The following is a 22,494-nucleotide window of genomic DNA, read 5'->3' on the forward strand; positions in this document are numbered from 1 at the left end:
ACAAGCTGCTGCTGGTGTCCTCTATTTACTGTCTGTACAGTTTCAATACATGTATACTAAACACCTCGGTGGAAAAGCACTCAGACCATAGACTGCTGCATTTGTTGAAAAACATAGCCCACTGTATATGGGCCAGTAAAGACTACAATTAAGTTAATTAAGGAGTAAGTTTTATAGTATGCATTTATCTGACAGCTTTAGTTACTTTACAAATTAAGATGTAATACACAAAACATAAAATGATCTCATAAAATGTGACACCGTGCTACAGATCGAACAGTATACAAATAGTTAAACCCAGCTCCACCATGCATCAGTAACACCCATCCAATATAATACATAACAGTATAACACTTGCCATTTTCCTTTACTTATGACACTAAAATTACATTTTGCTAATACTTATGTGCTTTTACTTACTTACTTTAAATTGGGACTTAAAGGGACAGTTCACCCCCAAATCAAAAATAGCAAAAAATATTTTTCCTCTTACCTACAGTGCTATTTATCAGTCTAGATTGTTTTGGTGTGAGTTGCAGAGTGTTAGAGATATTGGTTGTAGAGATGTCTGCCTTCTCTCTAATATAATGGAACTAGATGACACTTAGCTTTTGGTGCTCAAAGTGCCGAAAAATAAATAAATGAAAAACCTAAAAAAACTCAACAGCAATGTCTCTTTCCAGAAATCATGACCTGGTTACTCAAGATAATCCACAGACCTTGTTGTGAGCAGTTTCATGTAGGAACGATTTTCTTTTTTACCAAACTACACCTGCTAAGTGTATCACCACGCAGAAGGAAGGGTGCATCTACTGCTAGCTCACCTAGCACCACTGAGCAAGCTAATGTTGAGCTGAGGAGGACGCCATTAATGTGTACAACAGGCACTGTCATGAGCACGAGCCTCTCGTCCATGAGAAGATCTTGTGAGTTACCATTTGTGTACCAAAGTATTGAAGTAAAAGATATCCTGCTAAAGTTTCTAATACTTGAATAAAAAATGATTTTAAGTGTTTCTTTTCGTCCAAAGAGTTTGTCTAAATTGCCTGTGCTCAGTGTTGGAAGAAAGATTCAGATCCTTTACTTAGGTAAATGTAACCATACTGCAATAAAAAAAAATACTCCCCCACAAATTAAAGGGACAGTTCACCCAAAATTAATATTAATTGATTAATTTTCTTGCTCAGGAGGAGCAACCATACCGCCATCTTGGTGGGGTCAGGACATGTGTAGAGTTACATCTTTTCACCACCAGAAACCATGGATGACCAGAACCATTCGGAAACAGGGACAGTTATAAAGCAGCAGCCGACAGTGTAAGTTACCTGTCACAACACATAAAGCCTGTTGCAAGAAATCCTGGTGTCATGTTCCATAGTAATTTGTCACCATGCTTGTCCAACCACGCTTTTATCACCTCAGAAATATCGCTAAAATAAGATCTATTTTAACTTTTAGAGTTACAGAAAATGTTATACTTTCATGCTTTAATCTCTTCAGAACTTGATTATTGCAACAGTCTTAATCAAAACAACCTTACAACGACTTCAGACTGTACAGAACGCAGCCGCAGTGCTTCTTCCAAAACCAACACGCACGACCACATCACACCAGTTTTAGCCGCTTTACACTGGCTCCCTGCTCCCTGTTTTCTTGATGACTTTTAAGGCTCTTCATTGCCTGGCTCCAGACTACATTTCACACCTGTTAGTCCCATATGAACCTCTGCATAGTTTGAGATCCTCAGGCAGAGGTCTTCTCCTTGTCCCAGAGTCCAGGCTGGAGACCAAAGGGGACAGAGCTTTTGCAATCAGGGCCCTGAGGCTCTGGGATGACCTGCCCGAGGATATAAGGCTGTCTGAGTCACTGGCTTTGGTTAAGTCTCTCCTAAAAACATGCTTCTATCGGACTGCACATGGGTTTAAATACACTGTGTATGTATGCACGTGTGCAGCCATGCATGTGTAAATGTATACAGTAAGTATGTATGATATCTCAGGTAAAATCTCTAACAGAGATACAATCACAGTATGAAGGTTACTTCATCTATGGAATAACTCTTTAATGAAAAGAACATCCGAATGTCACTAAAGAATTTAAAAGACAGAGTTTCAGTATATTCTGTGGGGTTTTTTTTTCATTTGAACAGAGTAAAAATGAAGCAGATGGCTTCTCCTGCATCTCTTTCAAAGGGTTACTCCACTTAAGTTTTTTGCCACCAAGTTCAGTGTCATGCTCTCATGTACAGGTTACAAATAGTGTGTTTAAAAACTGCCGTGCCTTAGGCCTGGTCAGAAGATGCTGACCCTTTTAAACAGAGAGGAAGAGGAGCAGATGAAAGGCGCCTGCATCAGAAGTTTCACTTTCCTCCCCGATGGTGTTGAAGGTGAATGTGCAGGCCCGCCACTGTAATCCAAGCCTTTGTTGTTCTCACAAACACGGACATTAAATACGATAAGATGCTGGTTGGATAAAGACACAGTGCGACTGGTTCCCTGCTCATACCAAGTCACTGTATTTACTATCAATATTATGGGTGAGACAGGACACATTGCTCTGATGGACGTGTGGTTCACAGAGAAGGAGAATGTGCATGTCCACGTGTGTGTGTGTGTGTGTGTGTGTGTGTGTTAGTCCCACCCATTATCAGGCAGCATGCACACACACGTACACACACAGGCAGCTTTAAAGAGGTGGTGTTTATAAAGTCACGCTTTTTTGGCACTCCGGGGTCAGTCACTTGTCACTGCTGAGTGCCTGCAGGAGGTAAGTGTTACCTTTTCTGCTAGAGCTATAAATGGTGTCTGTGCAATAATACATGAAACAATATGGAAACTGTTGATTGTCTTATGGTCAGAGCTGCAGGAAGGTGATTTGCAAAGAGTTAAGTTCAGGACTTTATGTTTAGTCTTACTGAATTTATGAACTGCAGAGCTTTGCATACACTTTCTAAGCAAGTCAGAGCCAGGAGGGATGGACGCTGACAGATTTCATTCATTGATAATTTAACAGTCATTACAACATGCATAGCAATACTATGGAAGCTCTCAGTGATCCGAGTCATGAGGTGACACACGAGTCATTGAGCCCGAGGAGTGAAACATCTTCAAGACCACACAGCAGGTCCAGTTAGATATGTTACAGTACATAAGTACGTAAGTGTGTAAGTGTGATGCTCAAATTTAATGTGTCAACTTAGCGAGATTTAAAAAGACAAAAATGCATTGTGGGGGAATATGTCTGAATTTGCAGAGGAAATTTTAAACGTGCATTTAAATTTTGCTAAGTAGTTAAAATGAATAGTTATATTCTCACACACAGATGCATATTTGCATGCAAAACCATGTTTTGGCTTAAAATATCCAGTTTTTGGGGCACAATACTGGCAGGAAATGCAGCAATGTCTCGTTAAATAGCAATTGCTTTTTATATCACTGTCATCACTGGAAAAACAGCAACACATTGCACCAAAGACACCCATATTTGGTGCCTAAAAAACTATTAGAAATAATTAACAGTGAGAAATATATTGTCATCTCAATGTCATTTGAGCAGTGGCGGATCTACCTAGGGTGCCCCCACCCCCCACCTCCTCAATTAGAAATTGATTTTTAATAAAAAGGAAAATTAGATTAGCTAATTAGCTCTCATTCTAGTAATGAATACAAAACATATAACAGAAAATAACACCTTTAATATTTATTTGGGGTTGTGAAGGAGTTGCCAGGGTCAGCTTGCCTCGGACACAAAATGTGTCAGGTCTGGCACTGCATTTGAGACACACACAAGTATATATTATATTTGACACATCTGCACCTGCACCAATGTAATAATTTATACCGATTCATTGCACATATAAAAACATGCAAATTTGTACTTGATGATTCACATATGCACACACACATGCACTCACACAGACACACACACCCACACACACTTGCATGCATGCAGTGCAGACAGAGTCTCGTCGGTCTGATCTGAATCTTCCACCCCTTTGCTCAGCTGTGTTTTGGAAATAAATTTTTCTGTTGTCACAGACAACTTCGGCGCTCCAGTCTCATCTGAGATAAAATGGACACTCTGGAGATATCTTACATAAGACTGATCCACCCCTTGGATCCATATTTCCCCACACAATTTATGTCCTTACTGCAAATTTAAGCATTCAGTCGCTCATGCATTTAGTTTGTTCTTTAACTCTCTGCAGCAAAGCTTTTGACAAGAACATTTAAGATGAACCACATCATTTCTGGATTGCCCAAACACACACATTTTATTCAAACTTTATGAAATTAAAATGGGGTCATATGGGGAACACACTCTCAGTTACATGTTGTTGGAAAAAAGTCTAAGTGTTGAAAACCAAAGTGATTTTTTAACTGGGGCCATTGTGTCTGTTCCAGCTGCCTGGAACACCAACGTGCAGAGTGACAGGTAACACACACTCACACACACACACGTACAAACATGTCCAAGAAAACACATTTAACCACACACACACACACACACACACACACACACACACACACACACACACAAAGTGTATCCCCACTCCAGGCACACGACTCATATTGACAGTCCAAACACGTCCAGGGAGAGCCATCATTCATGTCCCCACCGGAAACGAGCAGTGGCCCAGAAAGCCTGGAGCCTGCTGGCTGATGAGGCGGGACACAGCCAACATGTTTACCTTATAGACACACACACAGAGAAGTGTCACTTGAACATCACTTTTCCACATGAGCCTGATCCATACCCACACTGATGCTGCCAAGATGGAATTACATTAGTTTCATGTGACACTTCAGTGGAAAACAACACCCAAAATATCATCAGTGTTTTCATGATGTGGTGAAGCGTGAGCGCGGTTTTATCTGATCCTGTTCTGTGGCGAGAAGGTGTCTCTGTGAGGGGCCATAAGGAACGCACAGTTATATCTCTGCAGCTCTCTTCATAATTCATAATGCATTATCTGCGTTACAGCTACCAATACATCAAAATATTTGTAGTGGTAGAAATAATCATCACTGTATTTATAGGTGAAAGATATGTTCACAGTTTTTCAAGTCACTCGGAAAACAACCCGCACGTATGCATCCTGAAAATGTAAATAAATGACTTCTAGAGTTCAACTGAAGCAAGCAGGAGTTAGTCAGATCAAGAGAGTATCTTCTAAAAATACAGGCTTTTTAGCACCAAACTCCCTCTATGTGTTTTCCTGGATAGTGGTACTTTGTTAAGCTGCCTCAGAGGGACACTAAGAAAAAGACCAAAATAATTTGGTACTAAAAATACTGTAACTGTAAGACAGGAGGAGCAACTACAGCAACCAACAACCCTTTCAATAGACATATGGGCATGTGCGTGCTGCTTTAAAGGAATACTTCACCCACAAAATGATTATATGTCCATCAATTACTCACCCTGTGCTACGCTGAATACATAAAGAAAAGTTTTGTTTTTGATTCTGCCACCACAATGAACGGAGAATCCAAAAACAAAAACAAAAATCTTGATGGTATCTCACACGAGTTGTGTGAGAGTTTGTAAACAGAAGTTTTGATATAGTTTTGCTGTTGTTAAATGCCCCCATTTACTTCGATACATTAAAGCCCCATTTCCACCAAACACTTTCAGTATGGTACCTTTGGAACCAAAAGTAACCCTTCAGACATGGTGACTAGACCCTAGTGTTTCCACCGCAAACAGTACTCTTAAATGTGGGCGGGGTTGTTGTCACTCACTGCTCCGTCCAGCACTCACTGTATTACCTCCTTTATCAGTCTGCACCTCGTTTATCGTCCACAGAACAAGGCTGCCCGGCCCCTTTTTCAGAATTAAATGTAACAGGCTGCATTGAGAGTCTCTCTCCATGGGATATTTAAAAATAGCTGGTTTGTGCATTTAGTCCTTCTCAGGCAAGCTCAGGGGTTTAGTGTTGACGGAGCCCACAGGAACGCTCCACAGCACTTCTTTTTTCTCTGAGTGAGGATTGGGATATACGCTATTCCGGCTGAAATTAATATATATTAACATTTGAAGATCCGATCATTGCTAAAAGTGTATGTGATATAAAAACTAAAGTAATGGTCAAAGTTGTCACAGTGAAATTTAAGGTGTGCTGATGGATTCATGTCATCAACTCATGCATTGAGTAACATTACAAGATAACGTTCCACCTTAAAAGTTGCCAGCATTTGGCCCACTAAATTAAGTTAGTAAAACATCCTTTCATCGTATAGTCACAGTTTACTAATAAAACCCTCCACATTATGAACAGTGGTTACATGAGCCTCAAAACCAGACACAACTCAGCCCTGAGCAGAGTGACCGTCCTCTACTGACCAATCAACAGACTGCAGTGATCACAGCTCCACCTTTTAGTACCAGATCTGTGTGCTAGGTACCCCAACAGAAGGGGTGACCAAATATGGGGACGGTATGGAACGGTTCCATTGATACCATCCACAACTTTTCACAGTGGAAACGGAAAAAAAGCTTACTGAACTGAACTGTACTGCTTCGTGGAAATGGGGCTTAAGAGTTTTCTCCATTTTTCAATTTTTCATTCACAGTTGTTGTTTGTTTTTACAAATTCAATATAACATGGGGTGTGTAATAAAGATAAAAAAAAATCAAATCAAAAAGATCATTTTGTGGGTGAAGTATTCCTTTAAGACAGACTTGAAATAATGTACACTTACACTTTCATCTAAAAATAACCCACATTTATTGATATTTGTCATTAGACTTTCCATTTTCAGGTTAAACAGAGACAAAATATTCACTCACAGTGACACAGACAAGTAGGAAGCCACAGTTATGAGACCACATGTTTAGGCTGTAATTGTGGGAGGTGCGAGTTTAATTCATCCACCTGACCCGTCCAGATCTTCACTCCGTCTCATAAGGATGTTTTGTGCCTGTGTCCCACATTCATGTCCGTATCAGCCTGTGTTTACATCTGTTTCTCTCTGGGCCTTCAGAGGTGTGTGGAGCTGAAGGAGGTGATGAAGGACCAGAAGCAGCAGACCTACTGGCAGGAAACAGGCCGATGGGCGGGCTACGAGGAGAGCTTCGACCCTCAGTCTGGGGTGTGGGCATCCTCCAGCATCTCCTACCTCACCTTCAAGAGCCTCATCCAGCTCCGACGCACCATGAACACAGGTCAGAGGACAATCAATCAAAACAGGAGTTTTTTAAAATATAAATCAATCCATCTATATATAATTATTTTCAGTGGTGCCAAATAATGTACATATAATTAACTAATTCCACTTTGTACTTCTACTTAAGTACTTTAAAAGGGAAAAACTTTTTTACTCCAACATACATGTCCCTGACAGCTTCAGTGACATTGTAGATTCAGAATATTGTCCAAAATATAATTAAAAATGTATTATTATAAATAAAACTACCCAGCTATGTTTTCTCTGAGAGTGTGTTTTACTATGAGAGTGCCAAACCCTTCACACTCAGCAGGTTCTGGGACTCTCAGCACGTCTTTACTGCTCTCAACCTCCCCTTAAACCACAAACACACCGCACCCCTCCTCTTTATGATTACCTCTGAATATGTTCCTTTGTCAAAGGTGTGACAATTTTCGACTGCGTGGAGCGAACACTGGCCAGCATCGCAGAGAAGATGGTCACCGAGATGGTTAACAAGAAGGAGATCAGACCTGGGGACCGGGAGGGAGTGCTCAAAGCTCTGCTTCAGAACCGCAGGTATCCCTCCAAGACATCACCCAACAGTGACTCAAACATAAATGACCTACATTTAGGCTTTTAGCTGATGCTGTTATCTAAAGCCGCAGGTGATTTCAAGCATCTTGCTCAGACACGGCTGAACAAAACACGTAGCTATTGTTGAGATCAAACCTGTAATTATGAAACAGCGTCTCTGACCACAAAGCCATTGTGTCTCTAAGTCTTTATTAAAGGTGACCGACATGTACTGTTGTTACCTGGAACTTTGCACTCTAAAAGGGGATATACTGTCATTGTGTTTTCAAGTTTTTGTCCAATACGAAAAGGAATCTAAATTAAAACTTATGTGGAATTCAGATCAGAGATCACAGAAGTTCCAACCCAGTCGCCAAAATAAATGTTGGCATTGTGCGTTTCTACAAACCATGGATGTGTAACATGAAGGTTTAATGTGTGGTGGTTGGATCACTCTTATTGAGAGTACACAGCAGGATGGGGATGGATATTCTCCACACTACGGCAGCTTCACAACAACAATTTCCTTGTTTAGTCAGTGATTTATTATGTATGCTTTTTTCTTTTTTTCACAAAAATCTATCAGAATTGAACAGCGCAATATACACATATCTTACCATGCTTTGCTCTTAGTGTTATTACCAAAGTGAGACTGGATCGTATTTAACAAATATGTTATAGGATGATCCTATCATTCAGTCTTGCATTCAATTAAGAAAACAATAGCAAACCAAAAACCCATAGTTCCTTGAAAGCAGTTGGCTCAATCAAGCCGGTTTTACTCCGAAGTCGTCAAATCCAACGCTTGGGCAGTGACTTGCAGCATCAGACACCGCCAAAAAAAGACATCGGCATTGTATGCGGGGGACACACGGCGGGACAAGAGCAAAAGTTAAGGTGGAGAATGTCCGAATGGGGTGTGTGGGAGGGGTGGTGGATGGGTCCAACAAACACTGACTTTCACCTGGGAGAGTGGTGTTTTTGTCCCTTAAGATTGTAAAGCCAAACCCTGTTCTTTTTTCCTAAACCCAACCACATGAGTTATTGGAGGAAAAAAAACAAACATCAATTCACATTGTTGTACTGCCGTAGTGCATTTATTTTGAAAGAGGCTATATGTAAATGTTAAATTTCCTGTGAAAACAGAAGTGTATTTTGAAAGAAGAGAACCTGACACACGGTGTCCCAGAACATCAACATCAATGCACTCAGGGTACCTTGCACATTGTATCTGGGCATGGAAAGTCCATGACCAAACGTTGATATGTGATGAGTTCGGAGTGAGAATGTATTGGCTCAATAAGCTGACTCATTGGACACATCACTAACAGCTGGCTTGTGTTTCATCCCTGCTCATCATCACATAATCGGCTATTTTGCTGAATGAGTGTTTGGGCAGATTTATGTAGACACAATCAACTTTGTCCTGTACAGCAGATTACCAGAGAATAATTTAATTGCCCTCACAATCACTCAGTCTTCAGTCTGACACAGCCAAAGATGTGTTGTTTTTTCTCTTCAGCCAATCAGACGACCCAGAGAGACAAGCCCTAACTGACGGGGTGGACCTGCAGAAGTTTTCAGTCAAAGACAGGGTGAGTTCTTCTGCTGATGAGATTATCCATGTGTCATTGGTGATAACGTCTGATATCACGACCCATGTCAAACAATGACAAAGATGAAAGTGACTTCTTGTGTCAGAACATTTAGAAAGTCCAAGCAGCACAGATTATCAAGCCAAACTACACTTTGAAAATATAATTTGTGAGATATGGTGATGATGATGATGATGATGCAGATGGGAAAGTCTGATGTTTGCTAACTAGATCTGCTTATTCTGCCTCCCTTCAGAGAGATGACTCTGACAGTGTGGAGGCCACCATGGTGCTAGTGGGTAAGCCGGCATTTGATTTCATACAGGATCTGGAGTACAAAATGTGTCTGTGTGTTGCTACACAAGTGTTTGTATGCATCCTTTACGTACATGTGTGGGTTCATCTATGAATATAATATTTCCGTCTCTTTGAACCAGGAGCGTTGGAGTTTCTGGAAAGGCCCACAGTCGTGTTTGTGCGTCTGAAGGAAGCGGCGGTGCTCGACTCTGCCTTGGAGGCCCCGGTGCCCGTACGCTTTGTCTTTGCCCTGATTGGCCCCAACAAGACTGACATGAACTACTGCGAGACTGGCCGTGCTATGGCAGCACTAATGGCAGATAAAGTGAGTTAGCCACCAGGCAACAAGTCCTCGAACTCAATGGTTCTCAACCAGGGGTGCAGGGACCTCAGGGAACCTCGAGGGAAAAATGGGGAGTAGTTTACTTTTACTATTTAATTCACTATAGAAGTGAGATCAATGTGCGAATTGATGTTTTCTTTTCTCCTTCAGCTAACACATATAGCTGGGTTTAGGCAACAAAATCTCATGGTAGGTTTTGAAAAAAACAACAGGATTTGGCTTCACAATCTTGCAGGACGTGAACACCACTGTCTCTGGTGAAGGTTGATGTTTGTTGGACCCATCCACCTCCACTTCCACCTACTCGACTCGGACTTTCACTGCCTTAATTTTAGTTTTTGTCCCACCACGTTTCCCCCTAACACCACCGAGCAGCATTAAACTATAACTAATAAGGACGGCTTTTTTGTCCGTGTCTGACGACGTAAGTCACTGCCCAAGCGCCGGATTTCGATGACTTGGGAGTGAGACTGGGTTGCTTCCTACCCTCTGATACAACCCACAGGAGTGTTTGCTAAATTAGCTCCCAGACTGGCAGCAGGAGATCAACACAAAAACCGCATATATGACCATTAACAGTCAGAGCTTTAAACATGTGGCTAATGTAAGGTTTAGGCAATAAAACTACTTGGCTAGGTTGGAAAAAGGTCAAGGTTTGGCTTAAAATAAATAAGTACTGTCTTTTGTTTTCACGCAGGACACAAGCAGCGGCCTCCTGGGCCAAAGTCCTGTGTTTCTTAACCTGTCTATCCACCTCAACCTTCTCCCTACGCTGACTCTGTCGCTCTAAATATTTCATCATCTAACTTCCTCATTTGCTCCCATAATAATTACTAAAGCTACTGGAGGTGGCAGCCTAACAATAAATGTAAATGTGGGTCATAACAAGCAGCTCGTACAAAGGACCTATGGGGTCGTTTTATAGGGAAGGACAGCCTCATGGTCTAAACTGAACTTGCTGAACAAGTCAAAGTAAAGCCCTGATTTTAGTCATCATGATTTATGTCACAAATGAGTCCAAGTTCATGATTCAAGGATGACAACACTATGATAAACACACTTATCTTATAATTTAGATGGTTCAGATGCTGCCCAGAGAATATCTTTGGCCACACAGGATTTATTGTGGCAAAACTAGCACAGACAAAAAAAGAGCCTCTCCACCAAAGACTTGTCAAACGCTCTCTGATCTTGCAATGTGCAGCCTAATATCCCCTCCACTCTCTCTGTCCCAGGTGTTCAATCAGGCAGCATTAAAGGCAAAGAGCCCCCGCGAGCTGACAGACGCTGTTGCCGACTTCATGGACTGCAGTATCGTCATCCCGCCCACAGAGATCCAGGACGAAACGATGCTCAGCTCTATTATCAGCTTTCAGAAGAAACTCCTGCAGGACAGGTGCCAGTCCTCTGAGCTCGCTGTCGCCACAGAGTCCAAACCTCGAAAAGGTGAATGTTACCAATACACACCCAGAACTACAGTATCAGTCAAAGAAATGATATGATATTTCCAGAAGCTGTTTCCTATTTTCAATTTATAGTATTCACATTAGATTAAAATCGTCCCCCCCCCCTCCAGTTTCCATCTCTACTGGTCCTCCACCTGAAGACCCCCTGGCCCGTACGGGTCGCCCATTTGGCGGGATGATGAAAGACATAAGGAGACGCTACCAGCACTACAAGAGTGACATAACAGATGCGCTGAATGCCCAGGTCCTTGCTGCTATCATCTTCATTTACTTTGCTGCCCTGTCTCCTGCCATCACCTTCGGAGGACTGCTGGGTACATGAGCATGTTAGTTTGTTTGTATGAGACATAGCATTGCTGTTATATGCGATAATAATACTTTGCCATCATCTTTGCCATCATAGCTGATAAGGTGGACGACATGATGGGTGTTTCAGAGCTCCTCATCTCCACCAGCATTCAGGGTATCATCTTCTGCTTCGTTGCTGCCCAGCCCGTCCTGGTTATTGGTTTCTCTGGTCCGCTGCTCGTGTTTGAGGAAGCCTTCTTTGCCGTAAGTTACAATCATATTCATATGCAGGTGAACTGTAGAGTCTCTTATGAACCAACTGAAGTGATCGCTTTGTGATACCTACTACATTTTCAAATACCAAAGCCCATTGTTTCTTTAATTCATTTGCTTGATCAGAGTTCAGCTCACCCCCAGTTTCCTCCATTCAGTTCTGCCAGTCCCAGGACATTGAGTACATTGTGGGGAGAGTGTGGGTAGGCGTGTGGCTGGTCATCATTGTGGTGGTCATTGTGGCCTTTGAGGGCAGCTTCCTGGTGCGTTTCATCTCCCGCTTCACCCAGGAAATCTTCTCCATTCTCATCTCCCTCATCTTCATCTATGAAACCTTTGCCAAGCTCGGGAGGGTAAACCATCATCATCCATTTCACACGTTTCACCTGTCCAAATGAGATCAGACACCTTTTAATGTATGTGAATACAGTAGAGGTGTGAACTTCAGTCAGACTCAGTAAAAATACAATGACTTTAGACGTGACTTGACAAATTCAACAAAGACTCGCAATTTGACTTGGACTTTAAAAACAGTGACTTGTGACTTCCCTTGGATGTGAGCCTTTTGACTTGAAAATACTAGACACTTTCCCTCAAACCCAAAGATGAAAAAGTATGTTATTTAGAAAGCATCTAATCAAGTTGCAGGAGAGAACCATGAAGAACTAACATTATGTTACTGAGCACCATCTGGAAAAAATAATACCAAAGCTCTTTGTGTTTGTGAACAAAAACTATGTGGTGGTCAACAAAAACAAGTAGCAGGATACAAGACATGCGGTTCGAAATTTAAGGACAGAGAAGCAACAACTTCCAACAAACTTGGAATATCAATTTTAAAAAGAGTTCAGGAGTTCTGTAAATGTATTATGTATTGTATGTTGTATGGATTATTACTCAGTTGTTAAAATGGCATTAAATTTGGTCAAGAGGACATTATAACTTGTTTAGGACTCAAAACTCAAAGTTCAGGACTTGGGACTTGAGTGCAAAGACTTGAGACTTACTTGTGACTTGCAAAATAAGACTTGGCCCCACCTCTGAATTACAGCGCTGCCTCTCATGGGCAGATTCTCATCTTTCTCCGTCTACTCTCTGCTGACCTCTCTGTAGATCTTTAAAGCTCATCCTCTGGTTCTGAATTACGATCATCTGAATGACACTCTGGAGAATCCCTGGCACTTCAGGGTGGAAGAGGTGACTGTCTATGACAATGCTACTGGCAACACAACTGTTTTCATCAACACCATCAAGCCAGCTTACCCCAACACAGCCCTGCTCTCCATGTGCCTCATGTTGGGCTGCTTCTTCATTGCTTACTTCCTGCGACAGTTCAAGAATGGCACTTTTCTTCCTGGAAAGGTGAGTTGGGTCCACAGGCCACTTTGTTGCGGTAAAGACTGAACAGGTTATCTATATAATCAAGTGTTTAAGGGTAAACTATCCAGGAATTATCACTAAGTGTTTGTGAACACAACGCTCTTCCCTACACTGCTTGTATGTACACGGCAAGCAACTATTGTTAGAATGTTACATTTGTTGTGTTGTAAACAAATGTTTGGTAAACTAATTAAGCTAATCGCAGGCGCACACCTGACAGCAGACATGCCAACTCTGTGTTGCTTGTCATCCTCTCCTTCAGCGAATGTAAAAGTAAAAGCCAACTCCAAATTCACTCTCATACTTTATGAGCTTTGTCTGCTTGGCATTTCGTCCAGTGGTGCCCCCAGAAATTTTTCATAGGGTTGGCTGGATGGGGCCATTGAAAATCTTGGGGTGGCACACCAAAGTTAAAAGCCATAACTAAATTTCAGGAATTTGATTTTAAGAGTTAAGGATCTGCCCACTGATAAACTTGTGTATAGACTTTACAATCGTAGACGTGTAGACTAGTATCGGTACAGTTAACATTTTGAGTTGGGCAACAATCTGGTTTTATCTGTACGTATGTTATAAGGCCCATTTCCACTGCAGGAACTTCGGGGTAATTTTACGGGGCTGGGGCCGTTGGTGCGTGTCTCCACCGCAGGAACCACCCCCGAAGGACAGAGTTCCGGAACTTTTACAGGGGCTAAACAAGTCCCTGCCTCGGAGTAGGTACTCATAATGGCCCTGAAAAACTCCTGGGTGGGGCTTGTGGTTTGCTGATTGGATATACTCAAGGTGGGATGTGACTTCAACAGAAAGCGACAAAATAGCCGGCATTTTTCAAACTCAGCAGAGAAGGAGTCACATTTTAAAAGGAGTCGTAAGAAGAAAAGCAAGAAAAGGAAGACAAATCATACGACAAATGGACCGACGAAGAGGTCCAGGCGTGGCTGGCATTTTATGGCAATGGCTTCTTCTTCTTTGTTGTTATTCTTCTTTGTTTGTTTCTTTGCCGCGTCGCCCCAGTCAAAATGGTCGCGCAACGATTACGTCACATCCAGAGCCGGGTAACTTTACAGGAACCTTCCTCCTACTCTGCCCTCTCAGTGGAGACATGGCGGTTGAGAGGGCCGAGCGAGAGGACGTTCCTGTAAAGTTCCTGCCCCCCAAACAGTACCAGGAACTTCTTCAGTGGAAACGGGCCTATAGGCTACAATTCATTGTTCAACCAATAGGCTGACTGTCCTTTTCCCTAAAAAGACAAATTTACAGCTTTAGAATGAACTTTAGGTCTGTAGAACTTTATTTTTATTTTTGTCCCCAATGGGGCAATTCATTTGCAGGAGTGTGGACATGACATATAACATATAACATATGACATATAAAACAACGAAACACAGAGGCAAGGCACAGATACACACAAATAATTTAGGCACACTGGGAATCACTGGGCAGGATACTCAGCATCACAAAATCATTATTAAAGTCAGAATCATTAAAAATCATTAAAATCATTAGGAGTGCATTGATTAAAAGAAAGAAAACATTTACAAAGAAGAAGCCCTGTCAAGTTTGGTGGAGACTTGTGGGTACCCATAGAACCCATGTTCATTCAGATATCTTGAGGTGAGAATTCAACAGACCCCTTTTAAAAATGACCATGCTCGTTGTTCCCTTGCCCAAGTTAGGCCAAATTTGGGAGCATTATTCAGTCCCCTTCCCAACAAGCTATGCTGACACAGTTGGTACCAATGGATGCATTAGGTTGTCTACTTTTCATACTGTAGTCACAACCACAACCCTCGCTAGCTTGAAAAATGAGCGCACCACAGCCTCCTAAAAAGAACGTAATGTCAGCTCACAATTATTTCTGCTTATGATGATGAATGATTTTTGTAGCTTCCTCTTGAATGCATGCTGCCACTATCTGGTCACTACCTCAATATAAAGTCCAGACCTCACCCATTTTTGGTAAAATCCTGTATAGTTTATCTTCAGTTAAAACTGTAACCTGTTAATCGTTGATCTTATCTGTGTTTACCAGATCAGACGTCTGCTTGGTGACTTCGGTGTGCCTATTGCCATTTTCCTCATGATTGTCGTGGACTACAACGTTAATGATACCTACACTCAGGTTGGCCCATCAGTCTAAGCTTCCAGTTTCTATGCTGAATACATGCATAATTCACATATGTTAAAGGACAGGTTCAACATTTTTTTTAATGTTTTAAAACAAGGCTCCGTTGTGCACAGCTTTTGAGGGCCAGTATGAACATTTGGCAAAACCTGTTTTATGGGCTCTGTTGATTTAAGACAAAAGAGAGAGAAAAATTGTGAACCTATCCTTTAACACTTGTTAGATTTAATAGACTTAATCAGAAACTACCTGGTGCCGTTTTCTCTGCAGAAACTAGTGGTTCCCAAAGGTCTGACGGTGTCTAACCCAGCCAAAAGAGGCTGGCTCATCAACCCCTTTGGAGAGCACAAGACTTTTCCTGTGTGGGTGATGTGTGCCTGCTGTGTCCCAGCCTTGCTCGTCTTCATTCTGATCTTCCTTGAGTCTCAGATCACAACGTGAGTTGATAACATCTCAACAATGTCACTCGCTGAGTTACCAACCTTAGAAAACATGACATGTCCTGTCTTTAACCAAACTTGATTCATGTGTTGTGTCTGTCAACAGTCTGATTGTGAGTAAACCCGAGAGAAAGATGGTCAAAGGCTCTGGGTTCCACTTTGACTTGCTGATTTTAGTCGGCATGGGAGGGCTCAGTGCAATATTTGGTGTGCCGTGGCTCAGTGCTGCCACGGTGCGATCTGTCACCCACGCCAACGCCCTCACTGTAATGAGCAAAGGAACAAAACCTGTGATTGAGAAGGTGATTGAGCAAAGGATCAGTGGCATCGTGGTGGCGTTGCTGGTTGGTAGGTGCTGTCTAATCATTCATTAACTTTTCTACAACTGTGCGTCTACAAATCTGTCCTTTAAGCACAATACACTATCCTTTATCTGAATGCCTGATTGTGTCGAGGTCTGTCCATCCTGATGGAGCCGATCCTGAAGCTGATTCCCATGTCAGCCTTGTTTGGGATCTTTCTCTACATGGGAGTTACATCACTCAATGGCATCCAGCTGTGGGATCGTATTCTGCTTCTGTTCATCCCTAAGAAATACCACCCTGATGAACCCTACGCCACCAAAGTAAGAGTCTCGTGATTCCATGGTAACTAAAATGCATGGTGCTAGAAATGCTGTTGTTTAATTCTAACTCATACTGTACGAGTTAATCGTCTGCAAAATAAAACCAAAGCCTGTTCATTCCCATGAGTTGCTCAGTGGCACATGAAGCCAAAATGGTTTAGCTACCACTTATAAAATTACATGGATTATCAGCACTACTTGCGCATTGTGCAGCCCATAGAGTAGGCACACTAGAGACTTATGATGGCTAAACAGCTAACTTCTTGTTTAGCACTCATCTAATTTGAACAGGGATAAAATGATTCAATTGCGCAGTTCTTCTGGACTTTCAAAATGTTATCAGAACGAATACATCAAATCTTGATAGTGGGACATTTCATGTTGGAGGGGTTGTGTTGCTCAACAAAATGTATCCACCGATTTAGAGACGTCTCTTTCGCCATGTAAATTAATGGGAAAAGTATATTTGGGCATCATGAGATGCACCTTGGAAATTGCACTACAACTGTTTGGACACTACAAAAATAAGATTCAAAGCCCAGCACACTTCTTGGAGGCATGACCTGGCCTACATATTTTCCAACCGTATGATGTGTTAAACGCAGTTTGCTACTTTGTGCAGGTGCAATGAGAAAAAAAGACACTGACCTTGGGGATCTGACTTGTGGCTCTGCTTCAGCTGTGTGAGAGCCAACCAAAATTTCTGACAAGTCAGCAATGTCAAGAGCAGTAAATGGACAACATGGTCTCACTCCAAAACCACCGAAATCCAGCACTTGGGCAGCGACTTGCAGCATCAGACACTGACGAAAAAAGACGTCTTTTAACATCTGCATGATACTCGGCTGGACACCATTACAGTGCTCAGCAGTGTCAAGGGGAAAAGTACGAAAGTTAAGGTGGCTAAAGTACAACTAGGGTTGCATGGATCCAACAAGCACCAACTTTCACCCGGCAGAGTGGTGTTTGCGTCCTGTAAGATTATGAGGCCAATCCGTGTTCTTTTTTCCTAAACCCAAACATGCTTTTCTTGCCTAACCCCAACCATGTGCGTTAGTTGTTGAAGAAAAGTAAACCTCAATTTGCAGGGCTGAACCGCCATAGGGCTTTTATTTTGAAAGAGACTGTATGTTAACATTAAATTTCCTGTGAAAACAGAAGTTTATTTTGAAAGAGGACAATCCATGTAACAGGCAGAACTTGACACATTGTCTGAGAACAACCAACACACCCAGGGTATCTTGCACGTCGTATGTGGGTGTGGCAAGTCCATGACCAATTGTCAATATGTGAAGAGGCCAGAGTGAGAATGTGTTGAAATGGAAATGCTCCTTATAAACAGTATTTGTGTAGGAAGCGTTTAAGGGGAACATTGCCTAAATTAGAATTTCAAAAATGGCCTAGGAAAGTACAGTCAATATTTGTGAACAAGAGTAACTCTCTCTCAAAGCCAGAAACCAGAAAAGGACATCTCAAACTTGTGATGTCATAGGGTATAAGGTCTGGAGCTGCTCCATAGACAATTAATAAGAGACTGACTTTGTGGACCCACAAAATGCTTGTTTTCTTTTTAGTATCCAAATGAGCTTTAATTTGTAAATTTGAGTTTTAGCACTCTAGTTTTTGGATTTGAGAGACAGCTGTTTATGTTGGCAAGTTTTGGACTGTCTCAGACCAGTGGGTGTTGCTCCCTTTTAAGAGTAATATACTTAAGAGCAACAGCTCTCACACATGAACTCATATTGTATTATGTCACATGTGTTGGCCGCTATTAAAGCCTCTAAATCACATCAGAAGACAGAAAGTATCCGTGTGTGCTGTCATGTCTGTCTGACTAATGTTTTGACATGTTGGCTACAGGTGAGCACAGCACGAATGCACATATTCACCATCATCCAGGTGGTGTGCCTGGCAGTTTTGTGGATCGTTAAATCCAGCCCAGCATCCCTCGCACTGCCCTTCATACTCATCCTCACCATCCCTCTACGCATGTTGATGACCGGCCGTGTCTTCACTGAACTGGAAATGAAATGTGTAAGTGGTCACCCATGTATCCCCAGATTTTAGAGGTATACTTTTGGTCTTATCTTACAGATTGATAATCTATTATTCCAAAGTTTTGTGACATATTGATTATGTTTTTACTGTCGTCAACAGTTCCACCTATGCAGTTTCTAGAGAGATGAGTTTTAAGGACTGTTTTTTCTGTGTCTTGTGTTTGTAGTTGGATGCTGACGACGCCAAAGTGACATTTGAGGAGGAACCGGGGCAGGATGTATACTGTGAAACTCAGATGCCATTGTAAATGACTTCCATGACAGCTATGACACCAGCAAGACTTTTATTTTGACAGAATATATTTATTTTATATGTGGCTCAAATGAATGTTTCATCTACCTGTGAGCACAAATATGTTTTTTAAAGATTGATCTTTATTGTCTTCTATCAGAGTATACTTAGAGTATAATATATAGATGGTAAAAAAAGAGGCCATAAACAAAAAGGAAAATACAATAAAAGGTGAACAGAACCTAAGGGAGGAACAAGTCTATATGCCATTTAGACATCACTATTAATGCCTTTTTTGATTTATACATTAATTATTTTTCCCAGCCCTTTTGCAAAATGATATTCATTTTAACCCATATGTGAGATTCTCCATTACTGGTCAGCCAATGTTTGTTATCCACTGCATCAGTCTTAGTCACAGACTGTTTTCAGGCAGCAAAGTACGGGTCTCCCACATGCACAGGTATAGAATAAAACAAGATCAGGGATTTTGTAAGCCAGTACGTCACACAGAACAAAATGTATGCCATCCCCAAAAATGTTGTTTTTTCACGCAACTCCAAAAAGTGTGTGTGTGGTTTGGTTCCATGTGGTGACATTTTCTCCAGCATGGTTATTGAATATGCATTTGTTTACTTTCAACTTTGAGTGTGATGAAGTAACGAATTTGATTCTTCCAAATAAAATTTCTCCATCTCTGTGACTGTGTGGTCTGGTGTATTTCCCACATATCATACCTCATCTTTTTAAAACATATTGAGGGCTTTTGGCATGAAAAATGCAAATATAGATTCTGTGTTTATAGTGTCAGTGTGGATGAACATTTTGTGTAAAAACTTGTCTTGGTCAGACATACAGTACAGGCCAAAAGTTTGGACACACCTTCTCATTCAATGCGTTTTCTTTATTTTCATGACTATTTACATTGTAGATTCTCACTGAAGGCATCAAAACTATGAATGAACACATGTGGAGTTATGTACTTAACAAAAAAGGTGAAATAACTGAAAACATGTTTTATATTCTAGTTTCTTCAAAATAGCCACCCTTTGCTCTGATTACTGCTTTGCACACTCTTGGCATTCTCTCAATGAGCTTCAAGAGGTAGTCACCTGAAATGGTTTTCCAACAGTCTTGAAGGAGTTCCCAGAGGTGTTTTGCACTTGTTGGCCCCTTTGCCTTCACTCTGCGGTCCAGCTCACCCCAAACCATCTCGATTGGGTTCAGGTCCGGTGACTGTGGAGGCCAGGTCATCTGCCGCAGCACTCCATCACTCTCCTTCTTGGTCAAATAGCCCTTACACAGCCTGGAGGTGTGTTTGGGGTCATTGTCCTGTTGAAAAATAAATGATCGTCCAACTAAACGCAAAGCGGATGGGATGGCATGTCGCTGCAGGATGCTGTGGTAGCCATGCTGGTTCAGTGTGCCTTCAATTTTGAATAAATCCCCAACAGTGTCACCAGCAAAACACCCCCACACCATCACACCTCCTCCTCCATGCTTCACAGTGGGAACCAGGCATGTGGAATCCATCCGTTCACCTTTTCTGCGTCTCACAAAGACACGGCGGTTGGAACCAAAGATCTCAAATTTGGACTCATCAGACCAAAGCACAGATTTCCACTGGTCTAATGTCCATTCCTTGTGTTTCTTGGCCCAAACAAATCTCTTCTGCTTGTTGCCTCTCCTTAGCAGTGGTTTCCTAGCAGCTATTTGACCATGAAGGCCTGATTGGCGCAGTCTCCTCTTAACAGTTGTTCTAGAGATGGGTCTGCTGCTAGAACTCTGTGTGGCATTCATCTGGTCTCTGATCTGAGCTGCTGTTAACTTGCGATTTCTGAGGCTGGTGACTCAGATGAACATATCCTCAGAAGCAGAGGTGACTCTTGGTCTTCCTTTCCTGGGTCGGTCCTCATGTGTGCCAGTTTCGTTGTAGCGCTTGATGGTTTTTGCGACTCCACTTGGGGGACACATTTAAAGTTTTTGCAATTTTCCGGACTGACTGACCTTCATTTCTTAAAGTAATGATGGCCACTCATTTTTCTTTAGTTAGCTGATTGGTTCTTGCCATAATATGAATTTTAACAGTTGTCCAATAGGGCTGTCGGCTGTGTATTAACCTGACTTCTGCACAACACAACTGATGGTCCCAACCCCATTGATAAAGCAAGAAATTCCACTAATTAACCCTGATAAGGCACACCTGTGAAGTGGAAACCATTTCAGGTGACTACCTCTTGAAGCTCATCGAGAGAATGCCAAGAGTGTGCAAAGCAGTAATCAGAGCAAAGGATGGCTATTTTGAAAAAACTAGAATATAAAACATGTTTTCAGTTATTTCACCTTTTTTTGTTAAGTACATAACTCCACATGTGTTCATTCATAGTTTTGATGCCTTCAGTGAGAATCTACAATGTAAATAGTCATGAAAATAAAGAAAACGCATTGAATGAGAAGGTGTGTCCAAACTTTTGGCCTGTACTGTACCTGAAGAGTGTTCAACGGTCAGATAAATATTTTGCATTATGTTTTGTTTGTAACAGCTTGTGTTATACAGACCAAACTCTAAGAAGAGGCACTCATACATGAAATAAAAGATCAGTCACTTCAAAAAGCAGATTGCATGCTAAGTATTGTAGTGTTAAAAGCAAAAATTATTGCTCTTTAAATGTAATAACGTGAGCCACTTAAGTGTTGTACTCACTAAACCCAAACTGAATGAAGTAATACATTATTTATAGGGCAAAGATGCAAAAAAAGGGTAGACATTTTAGCAAGAAGGATCAACACTGGTAACACTGGAGAGCAACACCACTGTATCGCACCACAGGGAGATAGATAATTTGTGAATATTGGCATGTTTTTAAGTTTACATTGTGTGTTATATTGGGGTCTTCTTGTCATCCCTCTATAAATGCAAATTAAAAAAAACTACGGGAAGCTGGGACAAATTTCTGTTGATCCCACTGCTGACTTTTTCTTTAAGATTTTGATCACTAATAACTTTTTACTTTGGTACCTTTACATTAATGAACAATATGCCTGGCACACCAGAAGAAAAAAAAAACTCTTGTTGCTCTAAAATCAAATCACTCTTTAGCACATTTATTTTATGCAAAGTTTTAATACATTTTAATAATGTACAGACAATGACTAAATACATTTACATGTCTAAATGTAGGATTACAGATCTGTTGTTGCCGCTGTCAGGGTGCCCAGAGTTTTTGGCAACGTCCCTGGTGATGAAAGATGTATTAATATGTTGATAAGCTTTGTTATTAATGAAGGGAAATATACAGCTAACATTAGAAAGTCAAGGCCAGCATAAGGGTGAAACATGCAGGTGATAAACGGGTGGACATGCGTTGTCCTCAATTACAATTACAATTCATTAAATCTATTATATTATTTATACTTTCTAGAATTTATCGGTATTCAGGTAATTAAGTGCTATGGCCCAACAGTTTTGTTTTTTTTTTTATTTCTCATTATTCTATTTTATTTTATTTATTTATTTATTTATTTATTTTCATTTTATTTTATTTTATTTTATATTTTTTACAGTCTATGCTCAACAGCTTTCGGCTCAATGGGTGGCGCTTTGTAACCTCAGCGTTGCTAGAAGCATAACATCCGCCAAAAAACACGA

General features: G+C 41.3%; 1 protein-coding gene across 1 annotated transcript; it reads left to right on the plus strand.

Annotated features, from left to right (window-relative positions):
* The first annotated feature begins 2,697 nt into the window (after window positions 1–2,697).
* slc4a1b (solute carrier family 4 member 1b (Diego blood group)) lies at window positions 2,698–19,548 on the plus strand. Its single transcript, XM_033610740.2, has 18 exons — window positions 2,698–2,766; window positions 4,404–4,434; window positions 6,987–7,167; window positions 7,592–7,727; window positions 9,247–9,319; window positions 9,576–9,618; window positions 9,757–9,941; window positions 11,195–11,405; window positions 11,536–11,739; window positions 11,829–11,977; window positions 12,145–12,339; window positions 13,100–13,348; window positions 15,399–15,488; window positions 15,762–15,928; window positions 16,038–16,279; window positions 16,387–16,556; window positions 18,417–18,590; window positions 18,781–19,548. Exons 3-18 carry the CDS (start codon window positions 7,011–7,013, stop codon window positions 18,859–18,861), a joined length of 2,526 nt encoding a protein of 841 aa, XP_033466631.1. The 5' UTR covers window positions 2,698–2,766; window positions 4,404–4,434; window positions 6,987–7,010; the 3' UTR covers window positions 18,862–19,548.
* Window positions 19,549–22,494: the final 2,946 nt, after the last annotated feature.

Source organism: Epinephelus lanceolatus, chromosome 21 (genome assembly GCF_041903045.1).
Source record: "Epinephelus lanceolatus isolate andai-2023 chromosome 21, ASM4190304v1, whole genome shotgun sequence".
Classification (NCBI taxonomy): Eukaryota; Metazoa; Chordata; class Actinopteri; order Perciformes; family Serranidae; genus Epinephelus; species Epinephelus lanceolatus.